We start from the raw sequence: 24,285 nt of genomic DNA, 5'->3' as shown, positions 1-24,285 counted from the left end.
CAATTATAATTTAATGACACGTTTTGTGGGATACCCTGTATATACATGTATATGTATATCTTCAATATATATCATTCAACATGATATTTATACAATAACATGTCTTGGGGTAAAGCTTGGGGGGAAAGATGTAATGCAAAGTTGGCTTAGTAAACGAAGTCCGCTCATACCTATTAGTTTTTGTTGCACCGGAAGCAGGCAGTGGGAGGGGTGATGTTTTTCTCTTTTTATCTATTCATTTTCCTTTTTTTCTGTAATGCTCCTGCAAGGCGTCAAAAGCTTCTCCGGACCATAAACTACAGACTCTAGAGCCCATTCATGGCCGTGTATAGTGCTAAAAATATACAGTTTCCTTGTCTTGATCCTGAATTTGAAGAGAAATGCCAACAAGAGATTTTGTCTCCATCCCCCTGCTTATCTCTTTCTATTTTTATTTATTTGTTTTACTTTATTCTTATTATTATGTTTTGTTACCAGATACTACAGTGTTGTTCTCGTAAAAGTAATTTTTGGGCAATCGCAAAATTTCCGTCTGACCTCCCAAGTAAAACTCCTTTCCACATTTTAAATAGTTTGTTCAGTGAAATGTCCTGGAACTGATCTGACTCATATGCCGAGGCTATCTACAACGCGATGACAGTGTAGCGGTTGAGTTTGACATCTGAATCTTGTCAGCCAAATTCTATAGTTGGAAAGCGCTACCAGGCCACACTTCAGCAAGAGCAAACTCTATCGTGCTAATTTAATAACCCGGCTTGAATCCTGTTGGAATCGGCAAAGGAACATAACATTTCCTCCGTACAGAGTATTCGTCCAAACTACATTCAGGAGGCACCAATCATTGTACCTTCTCGTTTTGTTGTTATCTCTCACAACGCGTTTTCCCATCACCTCTTCCTAAAGTGTGTAAAAATTGCAATCTACGATACGTTAAACCTTATGCATTGCACTGCACCACATCAAAAAACAAAATAAGCTATTTCATAGCCGAAGACGACCGAGGCATACTATTTATAGCGTGTGTATCCCTGGGCTCTCATACCGCCAGATATCATTTTTGACGATTAAATACATGATTTCTATAAGTACTTCTTCTGAAGTCTTACCTGTTTGCGCTGAAATAGAATCACCTCGTCATTTTATCTCTGTTCAAGTTACAACAAACTGCTACGAGGAAAACAAGAAAATCACGCGTTTGGAAAGTTTCGCCCTCACGCAATAACTACGGAAAGCGTCATTAGCTTACGATATATCACTGGATTGAGTGACTGTGCAACAAAATGCAATAATATGTTTCTCGACCACGATTGAGAGCCCCGAGTGAGAGCAAAAGTAAAATTTTTCGTGTGAAAGAAAGACAACAACGAAAGTCACAATATACGCAGCAAATCTGTAAATTTACGTTCAGTCAACTGAAATGTGCTGGCTCAAATCATGAATCATTTCGAGAATTAATTATTTCTGCTATGAACACGAAATGAACTTTAAAAAGTAGCTCATCAAATATTCCATGAAAACACGCAGTGCTGCGGAAACCTCGTCTGCTCCACGAGGGTGTATCCCCCCGAACGGCGCGATCGCCCCAAGCGGGAGCAATTGTCCCTAAGTGACCTAGTCTATTGTATTCGAGCGGAGTTTCCTGACCAGAAAGAGTATTGCAGGACCGTGCTCCAACCAAGCAAGCAAGCAAGAACTTGCTGACTGGTCGAGAGAACTTATTCATTCGGAGGCAAAGCAGTTCAGACTTAAAGGGACAGTCGCATTCTCCGAGGTCAATTTCGAAACTAATGCGAATTCTAATTCCTTGCCGAGCACTGAAATGGGCCCGAAAATACCATTTCGATCCGCGGCGTACTTTTCGCGCAATCCGATGAAAAGGAAACCGGAATCCTTGCGCCCTCGCTCTCTAAAAGTGGGAGCAAACGTCACCCGGATAAAGCCAATCAGCGCACGCCCTGGGTAAATGCGAGCCGCGCGCCTGTTTGGCGATCGCGAAGCGAAGGTAGCAAACATGGAGTCTGAAAACGAGAGTGATTTTCTCTGTCTGGGGGAGATTCTGATGAACATGTAAGCGGTAGCGGCGACGAGTTAATGCTGGATGATGACCCATACTCTACGGACCCAATGCCTCTGGAACCCGCCGACCAGGCACGAGATGTGGCTGCGGCTAACCCGCGGGATGACATTTTCAGGTGACGTATCTCTTTGCATGGTTGCCGTCGGATGTGCGAAACAGTTTAGAATGTTGAAATTGTTGTCGGCAGGTGTCTGTGTGGAGTCTGCGACCCACAGGAGCCCGACGAGCGCCTGTGTTGCCATTCTGTTGCCAGGGTGGTAGAAATGTGCAACAGTGCCGCCGTGCAGTGCATAACACAACACCCATTACTCAGGGACATCTGCCTCCGTAGGGAGCTTCTAGTGGTGTACGCGCCTCAATTCTGCCGCTATGATCAACATTTTAGGCGACTCAATCCCCAGGACCACAGGTAAGCCTGCTGCAGTGCTCTTCCGTTTGCTGTGATTACGACCGTAATGATTTTTTTTTTTTGTTTAAATGACCTCCCATCAAGATTCGGAAGGGTAAACTCGGGTGCTAGTCGGGTGTTGTTGGTTACGCAAATTGTCGAACCTAAAGTGGACAGGGGTTGTATACATTCTCAGCAGCCTTTTGGCCTACACCAGTTTGTCCCCCATAAATCATAAGCGTGGCCGACAGCCGTGGAACGACCCAGAATCCTGGTCCAACAATTCCATTAGGAAAAGTGAAGAAACACTCTCGATATGCTCTCAATTATGCCAGTTAGCCATGGCCTGATTGGCAACACAAAACTGATTGACAGATATCCAGTGGGAATTCTGAAGGATAGTCTTACAAGTCTGAAAACAGAAGCATTTGAGGTGCCAATAAAGGGGGGGGGGAGCATGTTACTGAAGAATGTAAGAGTAATATATTTTGGGAGAAATTGGATTTTGCCGGAATTGGAGGGAAGCTGGTTCGGGAGGGAGTTAGCTGTTGGAATCGGGTTCATCCTGAAAGAGGCGGACCATTTATTTTTGTACTATGTTGCACACCTGCCAACCTTCCACATTCAACATGCGGGAGACCCCGGAACTAAGAAAGGAATGCACAGGCTTTGAACTCCAAGGTTGGGAGAGTGTCTGTTCTTCTGTTCTGGCCATTGTTTTCCCAACACTGTGGGAGATTTGGCAGGTATGCAAATGCCCACAAGATATAATGCTAAACAAAAAGAAATGTCATGTGGATTTGTCTTTTCCAGGTGCCTGAGGTTCACGGCATACTCGTCATTCACGAGATGGGTCTGGGGATACCTTGGTCCAAGGAACAGACGACAGGTTCCTGGATGCGTTGTCTGAGCCATCAGGAGGGAGTTCCCATCTACGTCCTATCAAGGCTATCAGCGTTACGACCATCGAAGCAAGGGTGTCTTGACAAGAGAGACAAGCTGGTGCATACTGATGGCTGGAACTGGAGACATGTAGTCGCAAGACAAAAATTTTGCTGACATAGGCACACTTTGTGTAAATGAGCCCTTGGTCATCCCCCTTGCCTCCCATCAGAGGTTTTGGAGGATACTATAGGTGTGTGGTGTACGGATAGGTTTATCCGTACACGAGACACCAATAGTATCCTCCTAAACCTCTGATGGGAGGCAAGGGGGATGACCAAGGGCTCATTTACACCAAGTGTGCCTGTGTCAGCAAAATTTTCGTCTTACAGCAATCTTCGTCTTTTCGTCATTGCAGTGTGGAGGATGTTTTGTCTTGTCACTCTGTATCTCCAGTTGCAGTCAACAGACTGTCGACCCGTCTGTACAGCAAAAACTACTACACGTGGCAGTATTAGCCCTGGCATCAAATCCAGACTGTACTGCACTAAGCTAGTGCCGAGGTGGGAATATTTTGAATTCTGTGCAGATTTTCAATGCGGTGTAGGGACGGGAATAAAGAATGACCCTATAATTGTATCGATTTATTGTACAGTGGAGTATGACGGAGTGGGAATAACGAAATAGCATAGGTTTATTATGTTGTGCCGTGGTTCTACATTAATGTGGTGTGAAGTCTGGGCGGTTACAGGTACGCTGCCACAGGGATGTTTGGAGGGTTCATGTTGGCAGATCCATATCTGGTGTACTAATATGCTATGCAAGTCTGTGTCCATTGTTTTCCTCTTCCTGGAATCAGGGGATGACAACCCCCTTGTGAGATGCGCCGTGAAGTGGGTCCCCAGCACTTGCTTCAGCCATGACCTCCACATCTGAAATATGGCCTTGAGTGTTAACACTCAAAAGAATATGTTGAGGGCCTAGCAGGTACAATAACAAATATAAAAATGACTATGCAAATAAATCTTCCCCTTTGCGGTCCCTGTTTCATTGGCACAGTTATTTTCCTGTCGACATTACGTTATAAACGCTGGCTGCTGCATCACACAAGATTCCTTTCACAGAACTCTACAATTTTCAGGGCTCGTACATATCCATTATTTTGTGGGACGTGCAAAAAGAATTGCAATATTTTCGTGGCTTGAGAAAACATACCAAATCCAGTTGATTCCGTTGACGTGCTTGCGGCCGCCTGAAATAGAGTCAGAAATTAGCAACAAAGCTGCAGTAGAATACTGATGCAAGTGTCTCGGACGTAGCCAAACACAGATTGCGATGCTTTCACATCTCTGAATGCTACCATCAGGCTTACACTATGAACTGTAGAAACATCCACTAGCTGCAATAAGATTAGAATAATGCTGTCATGTGGGAGTGTTACGTTACTCCTGCATAATACTGGCAACAATTAGCACAGCAACAACACACCAATCTTTTTTCTCTAGAGTACGCGTACTATTGCGTCAGGATGCTGCAATCATTGTAGTAATTTGTGTACATTAGTAGCCGGTGTGACTGTGACGTTACAATCGGCGGCGAGGCCAGGTGTTCGCGATTATGTTTACTGTGACAACTGACATTTTTCATCGCAGCGTATAGCTGTGACCACGCAAAATTGTCACTTACCTCCGTTACTGGTTCCTGCCCTTGTTCCTGATCGAATGTGGTAGGGGTGGTAGGCACGGCGTCAATCTTCAGCCGCTTCTGTTTCTGCCGTAGCCCAAGCCGAACTTGCAATACATCTTCATCAAAATAGGCGTCGTCGGCGAAATGACAGGAACAGACGCGTGAAACATTCAATCCTTGGGCCACACCACAGTAGTGGCTGGCGATCGCTGCCACCCACTTTCGTTTCGTTTCGCCATTGCGAGGTCGTTGAAATGTAAGCTCGGGATTCGCGTTATAAGTCTTTCTGCACCTGAGCACGTAGCACCGGTTTCCTGGCTGTGACATCGCACGTCAACGGCGTGAAATCCTAGGCCACACGCTATGGTTCAAAGTACTTCAAAGCAAACGCGACAAGACAACAAGAAAAAGGGGCAGCCGCACGCACAGACACACACAGAATCTGCGGCGGGAAGGAGCGCCTCCTGATGGTTGGTTTATCCGGGTGACGTCATCCAGTGTCGGCGCCTTGCGGGGATTGCCGTGCGCGCCGGAAGCGCGAACATTTAAAAATCGTTTCTGAGTCAACCAAGTGGATTTGTGCGGAGAAAATTTGCCGGCGTACATTATGAACGACAGGGAACATGACCATAATAGTTCCGGAACACGCTTCCGGATGCGACTATCCCTTTAAGAGAACTGATGTTCTGAGGCTGGAACAACATAGAGGGGACAAATACAAACAAAGCCTCAAATTGCTTAAAAAATTAACGATGAAGATGAAAGTCGCTGAAAAGGTTAGCCAACTGTAGGACTCGAACTCACGTCGTCTGGATTACCGGTCTCTACCAATTGAGCTAAGCTTCACGCCTCCCGCTTTACTTCCTTCAGTCACAAAAAAGTAATAAAGCTTGTCTTACCGTTCACCTGCAGTACGTCGGAAAGAGTGCAGACTTCCTCTCTGACGATTTCTGCGTCCTTTGGAGGTGCAGGGATTCCATGTCATGTTCGTCTTCCCGCTGTTGTGATCATGAGGTGGATTCTATCAGAGGAGGCACAGTAAGCCGGTTTCGCCGCCGCGAAAATAGTGTCGCCGCTGGCATTTCCCGCCAAATTCCGGCTATTTACTTTCCATTGGCTCCGGTCTCCCACGTGACCCTTCTCGATCGTGATTGGCTGAGGCTCATTTAACCGGTGGATTCGCCCGCGTTCGTTTCTCCGAGGCGCCGACCCGTCTGACCGTTGTGTAGCTCGCGTCTGCGTATGTGAGCAGGCGGTGATTTCGTTTCGTGGATTTCGAAGATCTTCGAGCCATGGATGAACGCCTGAATGAAAGGTAAGCAGACAAACGTATGATGCATGTCAGTGATCAGACGTTTAATACTGTCGCCTAACTGTGTGCACCTTGCCCCGTAATACATCACTTTCTGCTGGTTATCAGTCATGATCTGGTTGATGATTCTGCGTGGCGTTGCTTCTTGCGTTTTGTTCCGCTATTTGAATGTGTCTGATGTTTAATACACTCGTGTGCATGAAAAGGAAAACAGCGTACATCGCGTACGCAGGCCTCCTCCAATTTTGGCATTAGTCGACATTAGACGCGTAACGCTGGCATGTCTTACAGAGCGTATTCAGCCAATTAACGTTGCCTGTGCTCCGGTTTACCATATTATTAACAGGTTCCCTTGTTTTTTGTTTTTTCATTCAGACACCGACAGCTGTTCGTGGCCCTGCGATCCGCGAGCATGTGGCCCCTGTCACCAGAAAATTCGACAGTTGTGCTGGGATGAAGCGGATGACTTCTGCGACTCATCACGTGCTATAGATATGTATCATAATATCTACTTTCTCCGAACCGAATAGGTTGTATAATATGATAGTCACGCTTTCTGTTGCTCGGCGCTATTTATTCTCTGTTTATTCCGCAGTGTTCTGTAATAATCGTGTAGATTTACTTGCATTCAAATGTTGCTTCTTGTGTATATGTTTACCGTGTCAATAAATTTGTACATGTGAATTCCTTCGTCTTCTGGATTTTCATTTTCTGCTTCCCGATAATATTAGCAGATGACCTGGCGAAGCGCTCGGAACAGGGGGGGGGGGGGGAGAAGATGAGTGAGAGGGTGTGGAGAGGGCACGCAGCGCACATGCGCAGTTCGATCAGCCAGCGCGCGCTCTTTGGCGCCGTTATCCGGCTATTTTGTCGTGATTCGTTACGGATGATCACGTGGTCAAGGAGGGCGGTGGTTTTTGTGGCGAAACTGTGGAAGCTACAGCTGCACTCCACTGATTCTATGTCATGTTCGTCTTCCCGCTGTTGTGATGATGAGGTGGATGTGCCATTCTGTTCTCACATTAGCACTACGCCACAATCTAAATCTAAAGCATTCAAAACCCTCAAACTACCACCTAGCGTCTACGTGCACAACGGTTGAAGTCCGAGAGAACACGCGTGGCCGGACAGACGCGTGTTTTTCTTTCTCCTCCGTTCGACTGCTTCCGTTGAGCGGTTCGCGCGTTCGGATGCTCGCTCCTCAGTCAAATGACTCTCGCCCAATCAGCGCGAAGGAAACTGACGCCAGTTTTTTAGACCAGTGAGCATCCAAATATTTATACATATATTGCGCAGCCAATCAGAGATCTTCTGCGTACGCGCGCCGGTGGCGACTATATTTTGGAGGCGGTGCGTTTCGCTTTAGAGCCGGCGGCTGGTTTCTACCTGGCTATCGGACGGAGTGGTCGCTGCGGGGGAAAAGGTGACTGATTTGCCGATGTTTGCGCGTTGTTTTACCGCGCTTCTTTTCTCAAATGTTTGCCGTGCTCCGTACGCGCACGTTTAGCGGTGACCAACGAGTGATTTGCGCGTTGTTTGACCGCGCTCGTTGGAGTTGGAGTTGGACGGACTAAAAATAATACGGAGAGGTTGAACTTGTCACCTGACAAGTTCTGCTACTCCGAGAAAACAACACAAAAAGCAAAAAAAAAAAAAAGGCGTTCGTGTTTAGCCTTTTCTCGTATGTTTGCTGTACGCGCATGTGCAGACTTGTTTAGCAGTGAGCAAGCCTTTTGTTCATGTTGACACGTGTTTAGCGATGTGTGCCCAGTGGTTCCCGCCTTGTGTTTGCTGCATAGTGTTGTGACGCCTGGGCATCACTGACACTTCATAACGCACTTCACCAATAGGTACATTGCTGTAAATATTAAGTAAGTATGTAAGTATTATATGTAAAGTCAATTGAGCGCCATATGGGATGACCGAAATTGAGAAGGGGTCTGCACATCCACACTCTCCCGCCCCCATTGGATCCGCGCGAGATCACATTGATTAGCTTTGCCAGTTCGAAGAGAAACCGTAAAACGCCCTGTTGGGAGCTCGACCCTCAGGAGGCCAAAAAGCACGAAAGCCGCGCCATCCAATCGGTCGCCTGGTCACCGTATCAATACTGCAACAGCTTTACGCTCGCTTGCTTGCATAAGTTGGAGGAAACACAGATAACAGACTACCTTGTAAAGGAGACATTTATTCGACGCAATAAACTCTGCAACGCACACGCTCGGAGTTCGGCCCTCAGGGGGTTACCACCCAGCCGGTATTTCAGCGGCTCTTCCCGTTGCCGGTAGAAAGTTGATTCCGGCATGCTTTTGCAGGTATAGTTGCGTATGACCTTCAATAGAGACTTTTTTTCGTAGATTTTCCCGGCTACTTTCCAGTACAGCCTGAATAAATCTGCAGCATACACCCAACTTCGCAGTGCTGCACTTAGACTGCTGAGACCTGAGACGTCATTCCGTATGCCATTCGGTGTTCTGAAGTGGAACAAACGACCTGTAAGGGCCACAAGATGAAGGTGACTTTCTACGACGCCAAGCCGGGGGTAGCAGGATATTGAGTGTACATGTATGACATACTCCTCCCCGCTCCCATACTGGCGGCAGCCCGTGCTCCCCCTTATTGCGAATTGCTAAGGCTGCAATCACACTGGTTATACAAACGCTCAAAACACGTTTCACAACGTGCATGCAAACATGTTTTGTTTATGTATAATCGACTGGTCACATTGACGATTGACATGCCTCGCAACAGTGTTTGATGCTTGTCTTGTTTGACAGAACGACACTTTCAACATGAACAGCAAACACAACACGCGATAGCTGGTCATACTGGTCATACTGGTCATACAGGGTCGCTTATACACTGACATCATGACTCGTCATAGACTCAGTAACCAATCGGGGACGACGACGGCCGATGGAGCATGGCGGCGGGTGACTGCCTACGCTGCCGATATATTCATTCGTCCTAAAATATTGCGCATTTTTATCGTCGATGTTGTTTGTTTGTGCGGCTCCGAGAACGTCAACACCACCAGAAAAAACAAAAACGCATCACATCGTGAAAACAGTACAAATCGAGACGCTTAATTTTGGAAGCAGCGGAGTACTTCGTTCGTCTACGGCGTCTACTGCTAGGATGTTTACCGAGCAGCAAAATATGAGAATGCGCCTGTGTTTTTAAGCATGATTTCGTGCCAGAAATAATCGCGTTTGAATCGCAACTGGTGCTCATACGTGGGCTACGTGTCACATACGCAGCTTGATTGCGTAAGACTGTAGATAAATACGTTGTTGCACAAGTGCGGCAATGTAGGACTCGAAATATGCGCCAAAGGCCACCGAAACATACCTACTCCCAAGCTTGTCTCTGTCATCAGGTGGGACCGTCTGAAGCAGTCTGAAGCTCAGCGTTTGAGCTGAATGAGAGCTGCCTGCAGTACATATATCATACACGGATATCATACAGGTCGCAAACAATGAAACACCAAAGGAGAAATACAGGGGACGACAAACAACAAAAAGAGGAATGATACAGTTCACGAGTGATGAATGAAAAGATATAACACATGATGGAATGGGAATCCAGGCATTGCAATAGCACCATATCCAGACTGTGAAAATTGGGTAGACATAACCACCAAACCAACAATGGAAAAAATAAAGGTGCTTGCTGTCCCTAATTTTTCTTACACCAGAAAGTTCTATTATTCTTCCAATTTGAGATTGTAGCTGCGCTTTATGGCACATAGCCCACATGCCGAACCAGCTAGAACTAGAATAACTAGAAGGGCACTAACCTGATCCAAACACACACACATTTCGTTGCAACACCCTGACTGTATGATGCAGTTAGCAGAGACAAGCTCTAGTGTGCATGGTATGTGAAAATTGTCACCCATGTAATGTAAACTCAGTTCAGATTTACATGGTTGGCTAGCCTACCTTGCTGCACGTGCCACAGTTTGACGTCGTGAGCTGAGCATCATTTTCTGTGGGATACTCGTTACGTCACCTTTAAGCGCGGTCCCGTTAATTTAACAAAATACGTTCCATGCCGGTGAGTAGAAATGGTTTGCACAAACAAGCTTAGTTGTCACATTGTTTTCCTTCAGAGCAGTAGTCCATATCGCATGCAGTAACCTGTCCCATTTTATTCCGGAGAGACCGCAATGGATGACATTCCCCTGCTTCTTCAATAAGTTGTCAACTTTGTTTGGGGAGCGGGATGACTCAGTCTGTAGACAGCTCCCCATAAGAGAGCCATCCATTGCTAAACAAGGCTCGAAGCTTCTTGTGTACCATTATCATTTTTCGAGCTGGCCCGCCGGATCTGATGCTAGGGCATGCACTGCTTGTGCACCATGCACAGCAGCAAGCTGCACCTCCTCCTCATCAAGCTCCTTCACAGGCTTGACTTTGCAGTCTTACGTTGTATTCAGTTTTTTAAACAGGTGGTCAGTAAACATTTGTTTGATTGGTTATCCCATGATGAACGCAATGCAAACGACGACAGACTCTTAAAGAAAAATATTTTAATCAATACCAATACATTTTGAAGAAAGAAACCTCAATAGCGAAGGAAATGGGAACAAATAACACAATTATCCCTACTTGCGACCTCCACTTGTTCAAGAAGAAAGATTTTGCCTCAATTTCTTTCTTTCCTGAGCATGAAGGCAAAAAAAAGGTAAAAGAAAAAGGTAAAAAAAAAGGAAAGAAAAAGAGCCTAAACGGGGTAATGCTCCGGAGAACGTGCGGCGTATCGTATCCCAACAAATCCTCTCCCACAAGGCCTCGACCACCAATCAAGGCAGTGATAGCATGGCGGTGCTGCGAGGGTTTGACTAATAATAGAGAGTTTTAGCAGACCGTTGATAACGTGGCTTGCGTCGAACCGTTTCAACCGGAACCAATCAGTGGGTAAGATTCTGAGTCACCCATCACTGCGATTGGTTCCGATAGGCACGAAACCTTGTCAACGGTATACTAAAACTCACTAATGAGTCCATACGATGCGCTTCTTTTGTATTTCTCTGGTTTATCCCTACCAGCTCCGGTGGCGCAGCGGTAACGCGTGCGCTTGGAGACTGGGAGGTCCGCGGTTCGAATCCGCGGACCTTTTCCCTGGGTTTCCCTCAGATGTGTAATAGGCGTATGCCGGCACAGTTCCCCTGAAGTCGGCCCATGGACGCAGCTATCCTCCCCCCGAGCGGATTCCGCTCGATCTTCCACTTCACCCTTTCCTCTCCTCCTCTCCACCACCTTTCCCTTCCCGAGAAACATGCCGCCTAATCAGTGGAGTGCAGCTGTAGCTTCCACAGTTTCGCCACGAAAACCACCGCCCCCCTTGACCACGTGATCATCCGTAACGAATCACGACAAAACGGAAAACGCCGGAAAACGGCGCCAAAGAGCGCGCGCTGGCTGATCGAACTGCGCATGTGCGCTGCGTGCCCTCTCCACACCCTCTCACTCATCTTCTCCCCCCCCCCCCCTGTCCCGAGCGCTTCGCCAGGTCATCTGCTAATATTATCGGGAAGCAGAAAATGAAAATCCAGAAGACGAAGGAATTCACATGTACAAATTTATTGACACGGTAAACATATACACAAGAAGCAACATTTGAATGCAAGTAAATCTACACGATTATTACAGAATACTGCAGAATAAACAGAGAATAAATAGCGCCGAGCAACAGAAAGCGTGACTATCATATTATACAATCCTTAAGGGAACCTATTCGGTTTGGAGAAAGTAGATATTATTATACATATCTATAGCACGTGATGAGTCGCAGAAGCCATCCGCTTCATCCCAGCACAACTGTCGAATTTTCTGGTGACAGGGGCCACATGCTCGCGGATCGCAGGGCCACGAACAGCTGTCGGTGTCTGAATGAAAGAACAAAAAACAAGGGAACCTGTTAATAATATGGTAAACCGGAGCACAGGCAACGTTAATTGGCTGAATACGCTCTGTAAGACATGCCAGCGTTACGCGTCTAATGTCGACTGATGCCAAAATTGGAGGAGCCCTGCGTACGCGATGCACGCTGTTTTCCTTTTCATGCACACCAGTGTATTAAACATCAGACACATTCAAACAGCGGAACAAAACGCAAGAACCAACGCCACGCAGAATCATCAACCAGATCATGACTGATAACCGGGGGAAAGTGGTGTAATACGGGGCAAGGTGCACACAGTTAGGCGACAGTATTAAACGTCTGGTCACTGACATGCATCATACGTTTGTCTGCTTACCTTTCATTCAGGCGTTCATCCATGGCTCGAAGATCTTCGAAATCCACGAAACGAAATCACCGCCTGCTCACATACGCAGACGCGAGCTACACAACGGTCAGACGGGTCGGCGCCTCAGAGAATGCCAGCGGCGACACTATTTTCGCGGCGGCGAAACCGGCTTACTGTGCCTCCTCTGGCGAAAATAGTGTCGCGTGTCGCCGCCGTCGCCGCTGGCATTTCCCGCCAAATTCCGGTTATTTACTTTCCATTGGCTCCAGTCTCCCACGTGACCCTTCTCGATCATGATTGGCTGAGGCTCATTTAACCGGTGGATTCGCCCGCGTTCGTTTCTCCGAGGCGCCGACCCGTGTGACCGTTGTGTAGCTCGCGTCTACGTATGTGAGCAGGCAGTGATTTCGTTTCGTGGATTTCGAAGATCTTCGAGCCATGGACGAACGCCTGAATGAAAGGTAAGCAGACAAACGTATGATGCATGTCAGTGATCAGACGTTTAATACTGTCGCCTAACTGTGTGCATGGAGGTACGCCTTGTCCTGTATTACATCACTTTCTTCCGGTTATCAGTCATGATCTGGTTGATGATTCTGCGTGGCGTTAGTTGTTGCGTTTTGTTCCGCTATTTGAATGTGTCTGACGTTTAATACACTAGTGTGCATGAAAAGGAAAACAGCGTGCATCGCGTACGCAGGGCTCCTCCAATTTTTGCATTAGTCGACATTAGGCGCGTAACGCTACCATGTCTTACAGAGCGTATTCAGCCAATTAACGTTGCCTGTGCTCGGGTTTACCATATTATTAACAGGTTCCCTTGTTGTTATTTTTTTCATTCAGACACCGACAGCTGTTCGTGGCCGTGCGATCCGCGAGCATGTGGCCCCTGTCACCAGAAAATTCGACAGTTGTGCTGGGATGAAGCGGATGGCTTCTGCGACTCATCACGTGCTATATATATATGTATAATAATATCTACTTTCTCCAAACCGAATAGGTTCCCTTAAGGATTGGATAATATGATAGTCACGCTTTCTGTTGCTCGGCACTATCTATTCTCTATTTATTCTGCAGTATTTTGTAATAATCGTGTAGATTTACTTGCATTCAAATGTTGCTTCTTGTGTATATGTTTACCGTGTCAATAAATTTGTACATGTGAATTCCTTCGTCTTCTGGATTTTCATTTTCTGCTTCCCGATAATATTAGCAGATGGCCTGGTGAAGCGCTCGGAACAGGGGGGAGAGAAGATGAGTGAGAGGCTGTGGAGAGGGCACGCAGCGCACATGCGCAGTTCGATCAGCCAGCGCGCGCTTTTTCGCGGCGTTTTCCGTTTTGTCGTGATTCGTTACGGATGATCACGTGGTCAAGGGGGGCGGTGGTTTTCGTGGCGAAACCAGCCGCCGGCTCTAAAGCGAAACGCACCGCCTCCAAAATAATGTCGCCACCGGCGCGCGTACGCTATCGATCTCTGATTGGCTGCGCAATATATGTATAAATATTTGGATGCTCATTGGTCTAAAAAACTGGCGTCAATTTCCTTTGCGCTGATTGGGCGAGAGTCATTTGACTGAGGAGCGAGCATCCGAACGCGCGAACCGCTCAACGGAAGCAGTCGAACGAAGGAGAATCACGACTGTTGGGCCACGCGTGTTCTCTCGGACTGCAACCGTTGTGCACGCAGACGCTAGGGGTAGTTTGAGGGTTTTTAATGCTTTAGATTTAGATTGTGGCGAACTGCTAATGTGAGAACGGAATGGCACATCCACCTCATCATCACAACAGCGGGAAGACGAACATGTGATGGAATCCCTGCACCTCCAAAGGACGCAGAAATCGTCAGAGAGGAAGTCTGCACTCTTTCCGACGTACTGCAGGTAAACGGTAAGACAAGTTTGATTACTTTTTTGTGACTGAAGGAAGTAATGCAGGTTTATCACGTTAAGTGCATTACGTACAACATTTACGAGTCACTCGGTACGTTAGCGGCGTTTCATTGTGCAGTGCATTGCCGTAACTTGTACGTTTCTGATATGCCGTTAATCAAATTATGTGTGGTTATGCTAGTTGCCACTCATGCGCGTCGCAGCCGTTCATTCACTGTGATCTACGAACATTCGTGACAAATGCCTTGGTGTTCAAATACGAAATCAAGATCGATTGCCTATCATAGCAGTGATTTTCGTGCAGAGTTAAGGATCATCAATATATTTTTTGTTTTGTTTTAGTTCTTCCGCAGTCATCGGCAACAACGACGCACATAGCCCAGCATTGGCTTTTGAACTGCCCTTCGATGTCGAAGCACCTAAAGCTCCAGTGAAGCCTGTTACAAGACGTAAAAAGATATGTACTGTAGCTTTTTCGAGGCAGTTTCCGAGGACAAATAAAGTTGATTTGTCATACACCATCGCTTTTTGATTGTCTGCTTTGGGACAGCATGATCGTTGCTCTACAGCAAGACAGCAAGCGCCGAAGACAAACGGACGAGGCTGGGGGGATAAGGGGGACGAGAGGAGAGACGAAAATTCGAGGAGAGAAGGGGAAGGAGGTTGGGAAAGGAGGTCGGTCTGCGCATGCGCACTGGGCCCCAGCTTTTTTCCCGCGCTGGCCAGCGGAGACGCTGTGAGTGGCTCCTGGGGATCACGTGGTTTGGGCGCCCGCCATTTTCCCTGGACCATTGCGTAAACGGCAGCTTCCGGCGGATGGCGAAACTGTGGAAGCTACAGCTGCACTCCACTGTTTTCGCGGCGGCGAAACCGGCTTACTGTGCTTCCTCTGGCCTAATCAGGCAGGCAGACCTCTCGGGTTCCTCCCAACGACACTCCTCCTCTGGTTTACCTAGCTGATCGCTCACTTGTGTCGTCTACCGTTGTATTGAGCAGCACCGTCTTCTGTGGCGACGAACAAATTGCATCGGGGTGATGCAGTAGGACACTTTCGGTAATGTGTGAGTAGTTCGCTATTATGACCCAGTATAGTGACCGTGATAATTACCAATGGCTCCTTAAGATTGGACTGTATATCAAGTAAGATTTCACATTTACTGTCTTGGTCGCGAACCACGAAAGCTGAAGCGCCACCACCCTAACAATACTCGTTACTTTCTCATATATCTAAGTTTCGTAGTCACTTGCTATTCGAGCGCTGAAATCGAAAGGTTGGTCAACGTGCTTCATAGTAGAAGTGTGCCTGTTCTCGTGAATAGATATCATCCGATGAGTTCAGCGCAGGGTACACCCCCCTTCCCCAGCACACACGCTTCCACCACCACATTAAGTGGGAGCAATACCCCGATTTTTAAAGGTTAGTTTTAATGATGAAGTGCGAGTTATCTCTGACACGCATCTCCGTTGAGAGATTCAGTCGTCACTTTATGATGATAATCGAAAGTCAGTTAATTGGGGCGTGGTACTGACTTTGTTTTTATCGTTGATAATTTTCTCGAGTGCACGGGAGGGGGGGAGCCTATTTATGTTGGCAGGAATAGATATCCAGGAGGGACGGTTTATCTTACTTGCCCTTTTCTTTTTTCTTTTTTTTTTCCCCTGAAAGCTTTTTATGCCAGATGTAGTCAGTAACGTCGTCGACGTCACCGTGAGACTGCATTTTCTCTTCCGATGGGTCTCCATTGCAGCAGCCAATGGCGTACGAACTCTCGTGCGTGGGTTCGCTACTCCAAGCTGACTAAGTGTTTGAGATGACACCTCGAATATCTCATTTAGTGTCATGCGAATCTGCGGCAAGATTGTACATTGGACTAGGTCACTTAGGGACAATTGTTCCCGCTTGGGGCGATCGCGTCGTTCGGGGGGAGACACCTTCGTGGAGCAGACGACGTTTCCGCAGCACTGCGTGTTTTCAGGAAATATTTGATAGGCTACTTTTTAAAGTTCATTTCGTGTTCATAGCAGAAACAATTAATTCTCGAAGCGATTCATGATTTGAGCCGGCACAGTTCAGTTCAGTGAACGTAAATTTGCAGATTTGGCGCGTATATTGCAACTTTCGTTTTTGTCTTTCTTTGACACGGAAAATTTTAATTTTGCTCTCACTCGGGGCTCTCAATGATGGTTGAGAAACATATTATTGCAGTTTGGTGCACAATTCAGTGATATATTGTAAGCTAATGGCGCTTTCCGTAGTTATTGCGTGAGGGCGAAACTTTCCAAACGCGTGATTTTCTTGTTTTCCTCGAGTAGTTTGTTGTAACTTGTACAGAGATAAAATGACGAGGTCCCAAGCAGCAAAGTGTACTGAAAGTCGAGTGCAATAGGGGTGGACGGGTAGGTGGAAGGCTTTGAAGAGACTTGTGAAACTAACGAACATTGATAAGACACATACGGTCCACCCCTATTGAACTCGACTTTCAGTACATTGTGCTGCTTGGGGTGATTCTATTTCAGCGCAGACAGATAAGACTTCAGAAGAAGTACGTACAGAAATCCTGTATTTTAATCATCTAAAATGATCTCTGGCGGTATGAGTACCAGGGGATACACATAAATCGTAAGGCTCGATCGTTTTCGGCGAGGAAATATGCTTATATTGTCTTTTTTTTATGTGGTGCAGTGCCATGCACAAGGTTTAACGTATCATAGAGAGCAATTTTTACACACTTCGTGAAGAGATGATGGGAAAACTCGTTGTGAGAGATCACAACAAAACCAGCAGACACAATGATCGGTGCCTCCTGAATGCAGTTTGGACGAATACTCTGTAATTACGGAGGAAACGATATGTTCTATTGCCGATTCCAACAGGATTCAAGCCGGGTTATTAAATTAACACGATAGAATTTCATGTTGCTGAAGTGTGGCCTGATAGCGCTTTCCAACCATAGAATTTGGCTGACAAGATTCATATATCAAATTCAACAGCTACACTATCATCGCGTTGTAGATAGCCTCTGCATATGAGTCAGATCAGCTCCAGGACATTTTACTGAACAAATTACTTAAAATGGTGGAATGGAGTTTTATTTGGGAGGTCAGAAGGAAATTTTGAGATTGCCCAAAAACTACATTTACGAGAACAACACGGTGGTATCTGGTAACAAAAAAAAAAGAAGAAAAAAGAAGGAATGAAAAGAGATAAGGCAGGGGGAAGGAGAGAAAATCTCTTGTGCTAACTTTTCTCTTCAAATTCCGGATGAAGACAAGGAAACTATATATTTTTAGAACTATACACGGCCATGAATGGGCTCTAGAGTCTAGTTTATGGTCCGCAGAAGCTTTTGACGCATTGCAGAAAGAAACAAAGAAAAATGAATAGATAAAAAGAGAAAAACATCACCCCTCCCTCTGCCTGCTTCCGGTGCAGCAAAAACTAATAGGTATGAGCGGGCTTCGTTTACTAAGCCGACCTGGCATTACATCTTTTCCCCCAAGTTGTTCCCCAAGAAATGTTATTGTACTGATATCATGTTGAATGATATATATTTGAAAATTTTGCGGTTCTTAGTGTTTGATGCTACACATGTCACACAGTGATCAAATTGAAGGAGCTCAACAAACCACGCTCATCGCAGTACATCTCCTATAGGACTATATTAGCGAATGTTTTCTGTTTATTCCCGTAGACCAAGTCATCTCTGTTTTTTAGACAAAGAAAAAAATACTTTCATTCAGTCCTCGTCAAGTTAAGGCTCCCCTTCCATGAAGAACATATAGCCATCACGAAATGCTGCACGCGCGAATCAGGCGAAGTCTCCTTTATATGTGTAGATCATTCTTACATACGAACAGAGTGCAAAGATTGCAATGAACTTCAAAGATTTTTAAAAAAGAACCTCTGCTTACGCACTCAAAACGCAAGCACAAAGAAAGCAAGAGTGTGCACTTCCAAACACCCATAGAAACACTATGCAAGCGCTGGCACTGGCGGACACGAAAGTCTCCCCCCCGAACGATCACCGCGCCACCACGCGCCGCTCGACCGCCGAAATGAAGTTCTCCCGTAACTATGGCACCGGAGACACGTGGGTGCCGGGTATCGTGAAATCGACCTCTGGAGCTAGAATGGTGACTGTGCAAACGCCTTCAGAAACGGTTCGTCGACATGCTGACCAGCTACGCAGCAGACACCCAACAAACGACGAAGATGCCGCACATCAACCAGATCCAGGACCACTGGAACAGCAAGCCGGAAGCAAGGATGGAGGCCAACGACATCGCCCGTTCGTACCAAATGGTGAAGAGCGAACTGTTCAAAGTGCATTGCCAGTGCGTCGATCAAGTAGAGTACGCAAGCCAGTTGAACGTTATGGTTATTAAGTTAGTTTGAGTGTAAAGGGTTTTCTTAAGAGGGTGGAAATGTTGTGTCGTCGAATATATTCTGTATTGTCGTTTTCTGGGCAACGGTAACGAGGAAGACGATGCTGGAGCGCGTGGTTGTTGTGTTCTGTTTTTCAAGGGAATAAAGACGCACACAGTCGTCTTTGAACGTGTCCTGCATGGTTATTGACTGTACTTGGGCTGATTTACAACAGTTCCTTTCTGTGTCTTCCAGCCTCTGGAATTCACTGGCCAAATTCTGCTGCCGAGGCACACTGATAAAAAAGACAGACAGAGTTTCCTGACCAGAACGAGTATTGAGTGACCGTGGTCATGCTACTTTTTTCATGTACTCCTTCATTCCTAAAACAATTCGGGACTGGAATCACCTGCCAGAGTCGCTCGTTTTCATGCAAGACCCTGCCCGCTTTAAGGCTGCCATCACCCAACACTACAAAACATATAGTCTACATCTCATGATCGCTCCAGCGTCACTTTCCGCCACCTCTTTTCTTTTATTTTCTCACCTCGACTGTCTTTTCCTTTTGCATTAATCCAATGTCATTTCTAAGTGAGCACTGCGCATCTATTGTTTTATATTGGTTGTGCTTCTGTTGAAATATTTTTGCTATTTGTCTGTTTGTTTGTTTGTCGTTTTTCATGCTCGATTTCCTTTTCTTTTTCCTTGTTCATCTCTTGCCCCTCCATTGTGTAATACCCCCTAGGGGGTCCTCAACGTATGTAAATAAATAAATAAATAAAAAAGGAGCTTATCCTAAACAACTTCGAAGCTAAACAACTCACACTGGGCGTCTATATAGACTCCTCAAAAGCGTTTGACTCAGTTAATAATTCATGGCTCTTATCGAAGTTAAATCATTATGGTATACGCGGAAATAGTCTGTCTTTCTTTCAGTCCTATTTATCCGACCACTATTAGTTTGTGTTCCTCGCCTCGACCACACGACCAGGTCAGGACGAATTCGGGCTAAGACACGCGTCCCACAGGGCAATATATTGGGACCGTTGTTATTCCTGACGTACATAAATGACATTACGACATTATGACGGACGACTTATTCCTACTAATAAGTGGGAAAACGTATGACATGATCGTGCAGGGTGCAAATACAATACTAAAAGACATCGATGCAAGTACACGTCACAACCAATTAAAAATTAATGTAGAAAACACTGTTGCTACCCTGTTTACATCACGGGGGCCAAATATAACCTCTGACTCCGTCGTGGGCCAAGGCCTACACGTTGTGAACTCCCAGGTCAAGTTTGTGGAGTGCGCTAAAATACCGGGGTTATGTCCGACAGTAAACTATTGTGGCATAAACACATAAACTATATTGCATCGCAAGTCAGTGGAATTCTGGGCCTGTTTCAGAGGCACAAATACGCACCTCCCGTATTGCGCAAGCGACTCATATACCAGGGACTTATTCAATCACATCTCCTGTACTGCAATCTCGTATGGGGTACCGCTACCAAAACCGCCCTTCACCGGCTTTCGCTGCTACAAGAGAGAGCTGTCCGTATTATTGACGGTGCTCCCTACGACGCCACAGCTGGACCATTATATACCACACTGTAAAAAAATACTGTGATTTCTACGGGTGTTTAATAGTATCTGACGACGGCGTGTTACCGTAATCACAAATACTGCAAAAACTACGTAAAACGGTGGCGCCATCATCATGCGCCGGCCAAAAACTTCAATGCGGAGGCAAGGCCAAGCCAAGTACGGGGCATTGCCGTCATTCGCAACCGCCGGAAGCGGAACATCGTGCGCGGAATATGGTTGACGAAGGAGGACGAAGCGGTTGTTGTAAATCTCGTGAATGCACGTAGTCAGGTAAGCACACATCTCTGTTCGCACATCCTGTTCTTTGCGATTTGAGCGTGGTGCACCGTATGCCTGGTCTTGTTCAACTTATGTGACACCAGTAAATCGTGGCTCGCGTTTGCTGTGAAGCGTCTCCCTAGTTCTGCGTGCACGTCCTGGCTCGTGGGGTGATCAGGCGCTCTTGTTGTAATGTACCGTTGCGGAAGGCGCCCTTGTGTTTTTAACACTCTGATGGGCTAGTTGACCACCGTAGAGGTGTACATGAAGCGAGCAGAATACCGTGCTGTCATGCATTATGTGTGTTACGGCGGCGAACTATGCAAAACTCGGATGTCACATTTTGGGACGTTACAAAGAACACACCAGGGCGGTCGCCTAGAATCGATTTGCTCTCCGAAACCACGAAAGTATGTCACGTCCATTCGTGCTCGCATCAGTTCACTACGAATATAGAGATAATGTCACATATGAAGCATCACATACGAGAGGGTCATGATCAGATGTCCTTATGAACGCTGGAAGTAGTAGTTCCGTGCCGTCTCCGCGTTTTGTGTGCACCTTCTTGTTCTTCCATTGAAAAAATAAAACAGTGAGTCTAATTTCCTTTCTCTTTGAAGTGTTTTGATGCCAGAGCTGACTGATGGGTGCATATGGTTCCTTCGTATGTTCTTTCTTTGAAAAAATAAACGGTGAGTATAACTGCATGTCAGTTGCCCTGCTCCCTGTAACAGTTTCCTTTCACTTTGCAGTATTTTGATGCCAGAGCTGACTGATGGGTGCACATGGTTCCTTCGTATGTTCTTCCTTTGAAAAAATAAACGGTGAGTATAATTGCATGTCAATTGCCCGGCTCCCTGTAACAGTTCCCTTTCTCTTTGCAGGGTTTTGATGCCAGAGGTGACAAGCGCATTTTCATCACTATGTACATAGAAAATAAATCCCAATGTGACAAACATCACAATGTGTTGCGCATGGTCATTGCTTAAATTGCTCTCATTGCTACGACTATATGTAGAAAAGAAAAAAAAAGAGAAGCTCCAGGGACGTGCACAGCACGATAAGGGTACACGGCATATGCCAGTTAAAATTGCTGACAAATGCAGTTTTTTTAACGACCACAGCACAGTAATGATACACGGCGTATCCCTGTTAAAATTACTGGCCAGTGCAGTATTTTTTCACGGGCACAACTTATACGGGGCCACCGTAAAAAAAAAACGGCCAATGTTTGGCAGCCAACTTTCCTTGCATTTGCCCGTTTTTTTTACGGTGAAATTTTTTACAGTGCAAACAAAATGTGCTGCCTATATCGAGGCAATACACATTCCGTCTGGCCATAGCATATAAGCAGTCGTTAAGGACTCCCAATGATTTATATACATTAGCCAATGTGCGTCCAAACAAAAAAGGGTACACAGAGATCCCGACTCCTACATAGTTCCCTTTTCCCGCTCAAGGTACGGCAACCAAAGATCACAATTAGTGATGGTCCCTCGTCTTCTGAATCGCTGGCACCACCGCAAGATAGATATTTCACAGATTTCCTTTCGGGAACTAAAAACATGTATGCTCGAAATCAGAGCTGTACACGCTACCCCAAAAAAGGAACTAAATACGTTACTCGTTCCTTCGAAAAAATAGTAACTAAATACGTTACCCGTTACACACAAATAAAAGGAACGCTTTCCCGTTACTTAAAAGTAACGAGTTACTTCTATACGTTACATTTCCATACCGGACAGCAGAAATACGAAAGCATCTCCTATCTACAGGGCGTTTCACGAAAATCCCCCGGCTGAATAATTCGTGAACAGGGGGCGCCGTCGAAGAAATTTCTTTTTTGTAGAGATCCTTGGGACATCGGCCATGAACTGAGGAGTGGGCGGCTCATTTACATACGCTCATTAATTAGATAAACATTTTAACTTTGAACTTTTACTTCGCACACTTACGGAAACTCTGTTTTACGGATCGGAACCTTCAGCGAAAAATACTGCATGAAAAAAAAAAAAAAAAAACAGCATGACACTTAGTGATTTTTTCGAGTAATTAGTTTGTTTCGGTTTGCATATTTCTTGCGCGGAGCAGTGCACCAATGCGCTCTTTGGATCAGCCATGCGACTGTCAATTTTGTGTTCGTCCGCTCGGTTGACACACTGGGCTGATGGAAGATATAAGAAACAGCCACAAGACCGCAGAAGACGCTTTCTTCTTCCCTCTCCTTCTATACACTCTTAAAATGAACTTCACCACATTGCACTATCCTCGCCAACCATCATCCCGGATGACAACGCACTCTCCTTGGATTTGATAAGTATGGGAGGCGTATGCCTTTCTTTTTCTTCTTCTTCTTTTTTAGTACCAATGATGCCGTACACTCTTAAAAATGAACTTCACCGCATAGCGTGCTCCTAGCCAACCATCATCTCAAATGATATCGTTATCTGCCCTGATTTGTTGAAAACGGGGAGCGTACGCCTTTTCTGTGACACTTATGCTGTTCATAATTGTCACAAAAAAGGCGTACGCCCCCGTTTTCAACGAATCAGGCAGATAACGATATCATTTGAGATGATGGTTGGCTAGGAGCGTGCTATGCGGTGAAGTTCATTTTTAAGAGTCTACATAAGGACAAAAAGAAAGGCTCCGCTTCCCCTGTTCAACGAACCGGGCGAGAACGTTGTCATTCGGGATGATCGTTGACTTTGTGGCGTAGTTATTTTAAAGGCTGATTCACATTACAGTGTCTATATGGCTGCGTACAGCGTCTTACGTGTACCTTCGTTCTATCCTGAAGGAGGTTCCGCTGCAATGATTCGCTGTCAGCTCAAACATCGCTGGCAGGCCGCCAGCCGCACGCGTTGAAACACAATAGCGTGAACCGGGCTTAAGGCGGTGCATCACCACCGACGCTCTATGGGAATCCCCATACATTTTTCAACTCCCGTAGCGCCGCGAAAATTTGGTTGATCTCCGTGCAACTGCTTTTAAATGGAAGAGGGTGCTTAGATCTAGTGCCTGATCGAAGCAGATTTTGCGTTTTATACTCAGAAATTTTTATATCGTCGTCTAAAGGTTTGGGAAAAGCTATATTTCGAGATTCCGCTCGCTTACAAAATAGAGCCGCCCAAAATCGAAATTCTGGCTCGATCACGCACTAGAAAAACATGTCAAGAATCAATACCAACAAACAGATTTCACCTATGTTAAGCCGTTGACTAGGCACACGAGTTTTTGTCAGGTATGGGGGGAGTGACGTATGGGGAGGAATGGGGTGCGGTCTGCCTGCTCGGTGATGGCGGCAAGTTGCACCCCAATCAGGTATGGTCATCCGTGGAGTACGCCGCTTCAGAATGGGCTGCGCAGTGCTGCCATCTCTCATCGAGTGTGTCGTCACAAGCAACAACAATTTCACTGCTGGAAATGATATACCGCTGCACGTGGCCGGAAGATGACGAGGCCGACGTTGACCATGACGCGGGAGCACGAGCACGGGCAGCGTAGCCCAGCCCCAAATTTTGTTTATTGTTTGTTCAACGATGCTCATTTTCTC

The 24,285-nt window shown here is 46.1% G+C and overlaps 3 protein-coding genes and 2 long non-coding RNA genes across 6 annotated transcripts in view; 2 read left to right on the top strand and 3 right to left on the bottom strand.

Moving 5' to 3' along the window:
• Positions 1 to 24,285, bottom strand: part of LOC135366559 (uncharacterized) — a 72,804-nt gene that overhangs the window by 22,514 nt on the left and 26,005 nt on the right. The window lies entirely within an intron of this gene.
• The window catches only part of LOC135366561 (baculoviral IAP repeat-containing protein 7-B-like), a 41,408-nt gene continuing 17,194 nt past the window's right edge, over positions 72 to 24,285 (top strand). Inside the window, exons 1-2 of the mRNA XM_064599314.1 lie at positions 72 to 2,192; positions 2,265 to 2,486. Of these exons, the coding sequence (XP_064455384.1) occupies positions 2,092 to 2,192; positions 2,265 to 2,486 (323 nt within the window). The 5' untranslated portion in view covers positions 72 to 2,091. The remainder of the gene's footprint in view (positions 2,193 to 2,264; positions 2,487 to 24,285) is intronic.
• LOC135366011 (uncharacterized) lies at positions 3,722 to 5,819 on the bottom strand. Its single transcript, XM_064598666.1, has 3 exons — positions 5,034 to 5,819; positions 4,563 to 4,599; positions 3,722 to 4,279 (listed from the first exon to the last, which is right to left on the bottom strand). Exons 1-3 carry the CDS (start codon positions 5,358 to 5,360, stop codon positions 4,203 to 4,205), a joined length of 441 nt encoding a protein of 146 aa, XP_064454736.1. The 5' UTR covers positions 5,361 to 5,819; the 3' UTR covers positions 3,722 to 4,202.
• On the bottom strand, positions 11,918 to 13,020 carry LOC135366010 (uncharacterized). Its single transcript, XR_010414056.1, has 2 exons — positions 12,611 to 13,020; positions 11,918 to 12,238 (listed from the first exon to the last, which is right to left on the bottom strand). It is a non-coding gene; the product is annotated as an uncharacterized LOC135366010 (long non-coding RNA).
• Positions 20,906 to 21,693, top strand: LOC135366009 (uncharacterized). Its single transcript, XR_010414055.1, has 3 exons — positions 20,906 to 21,421; positions 21,482 to 21,553; positions 21,614 to 21,693. It is a non-coding gene; the product is annotated as an uncharacterized LOC135366009 (long non-coding RNA).

This window comes from Ornithodoros turicata, chromosome 8, assembly GCF_037126465.1.
Source record: "Ornithodoros turicata isolate Travis chromosome 8, ASM3712646v1, whole genome shotgun sequence".
NCBI lineage: Eukaryota > Metazoa > Arthropoda > Arachnida > Ixodida > Argasidae > Ornithodoros > Ornithodoros turicata.
This window is presented reverse-complemented; position numbering and strand designations above follow the sequence as displayed.

Coding starts and splice junctions, on each gene's coding strand:
- LOC135366011 (XM_064598666.1), bottom strand. CDS start 5,360: ATGTCACAGCCAGGAAACCGGTGCTACGTGCTCAGGTGCAGAAAGACT. Junction 4,600..5,033: donor GGCAGGAACCAGTAACGGAG/GTAAGTGACAAT, acceptor ACTCTATTTCAG/GCGGCCGCAAGCACGTCAAC. Junction 4,280..4,562: donor AACGGAATCAACTGGATTTG/GTATGTTTTCTC, acceptor GCCATATTTCAG/ATGTGGAGGTCATGGCTGAA.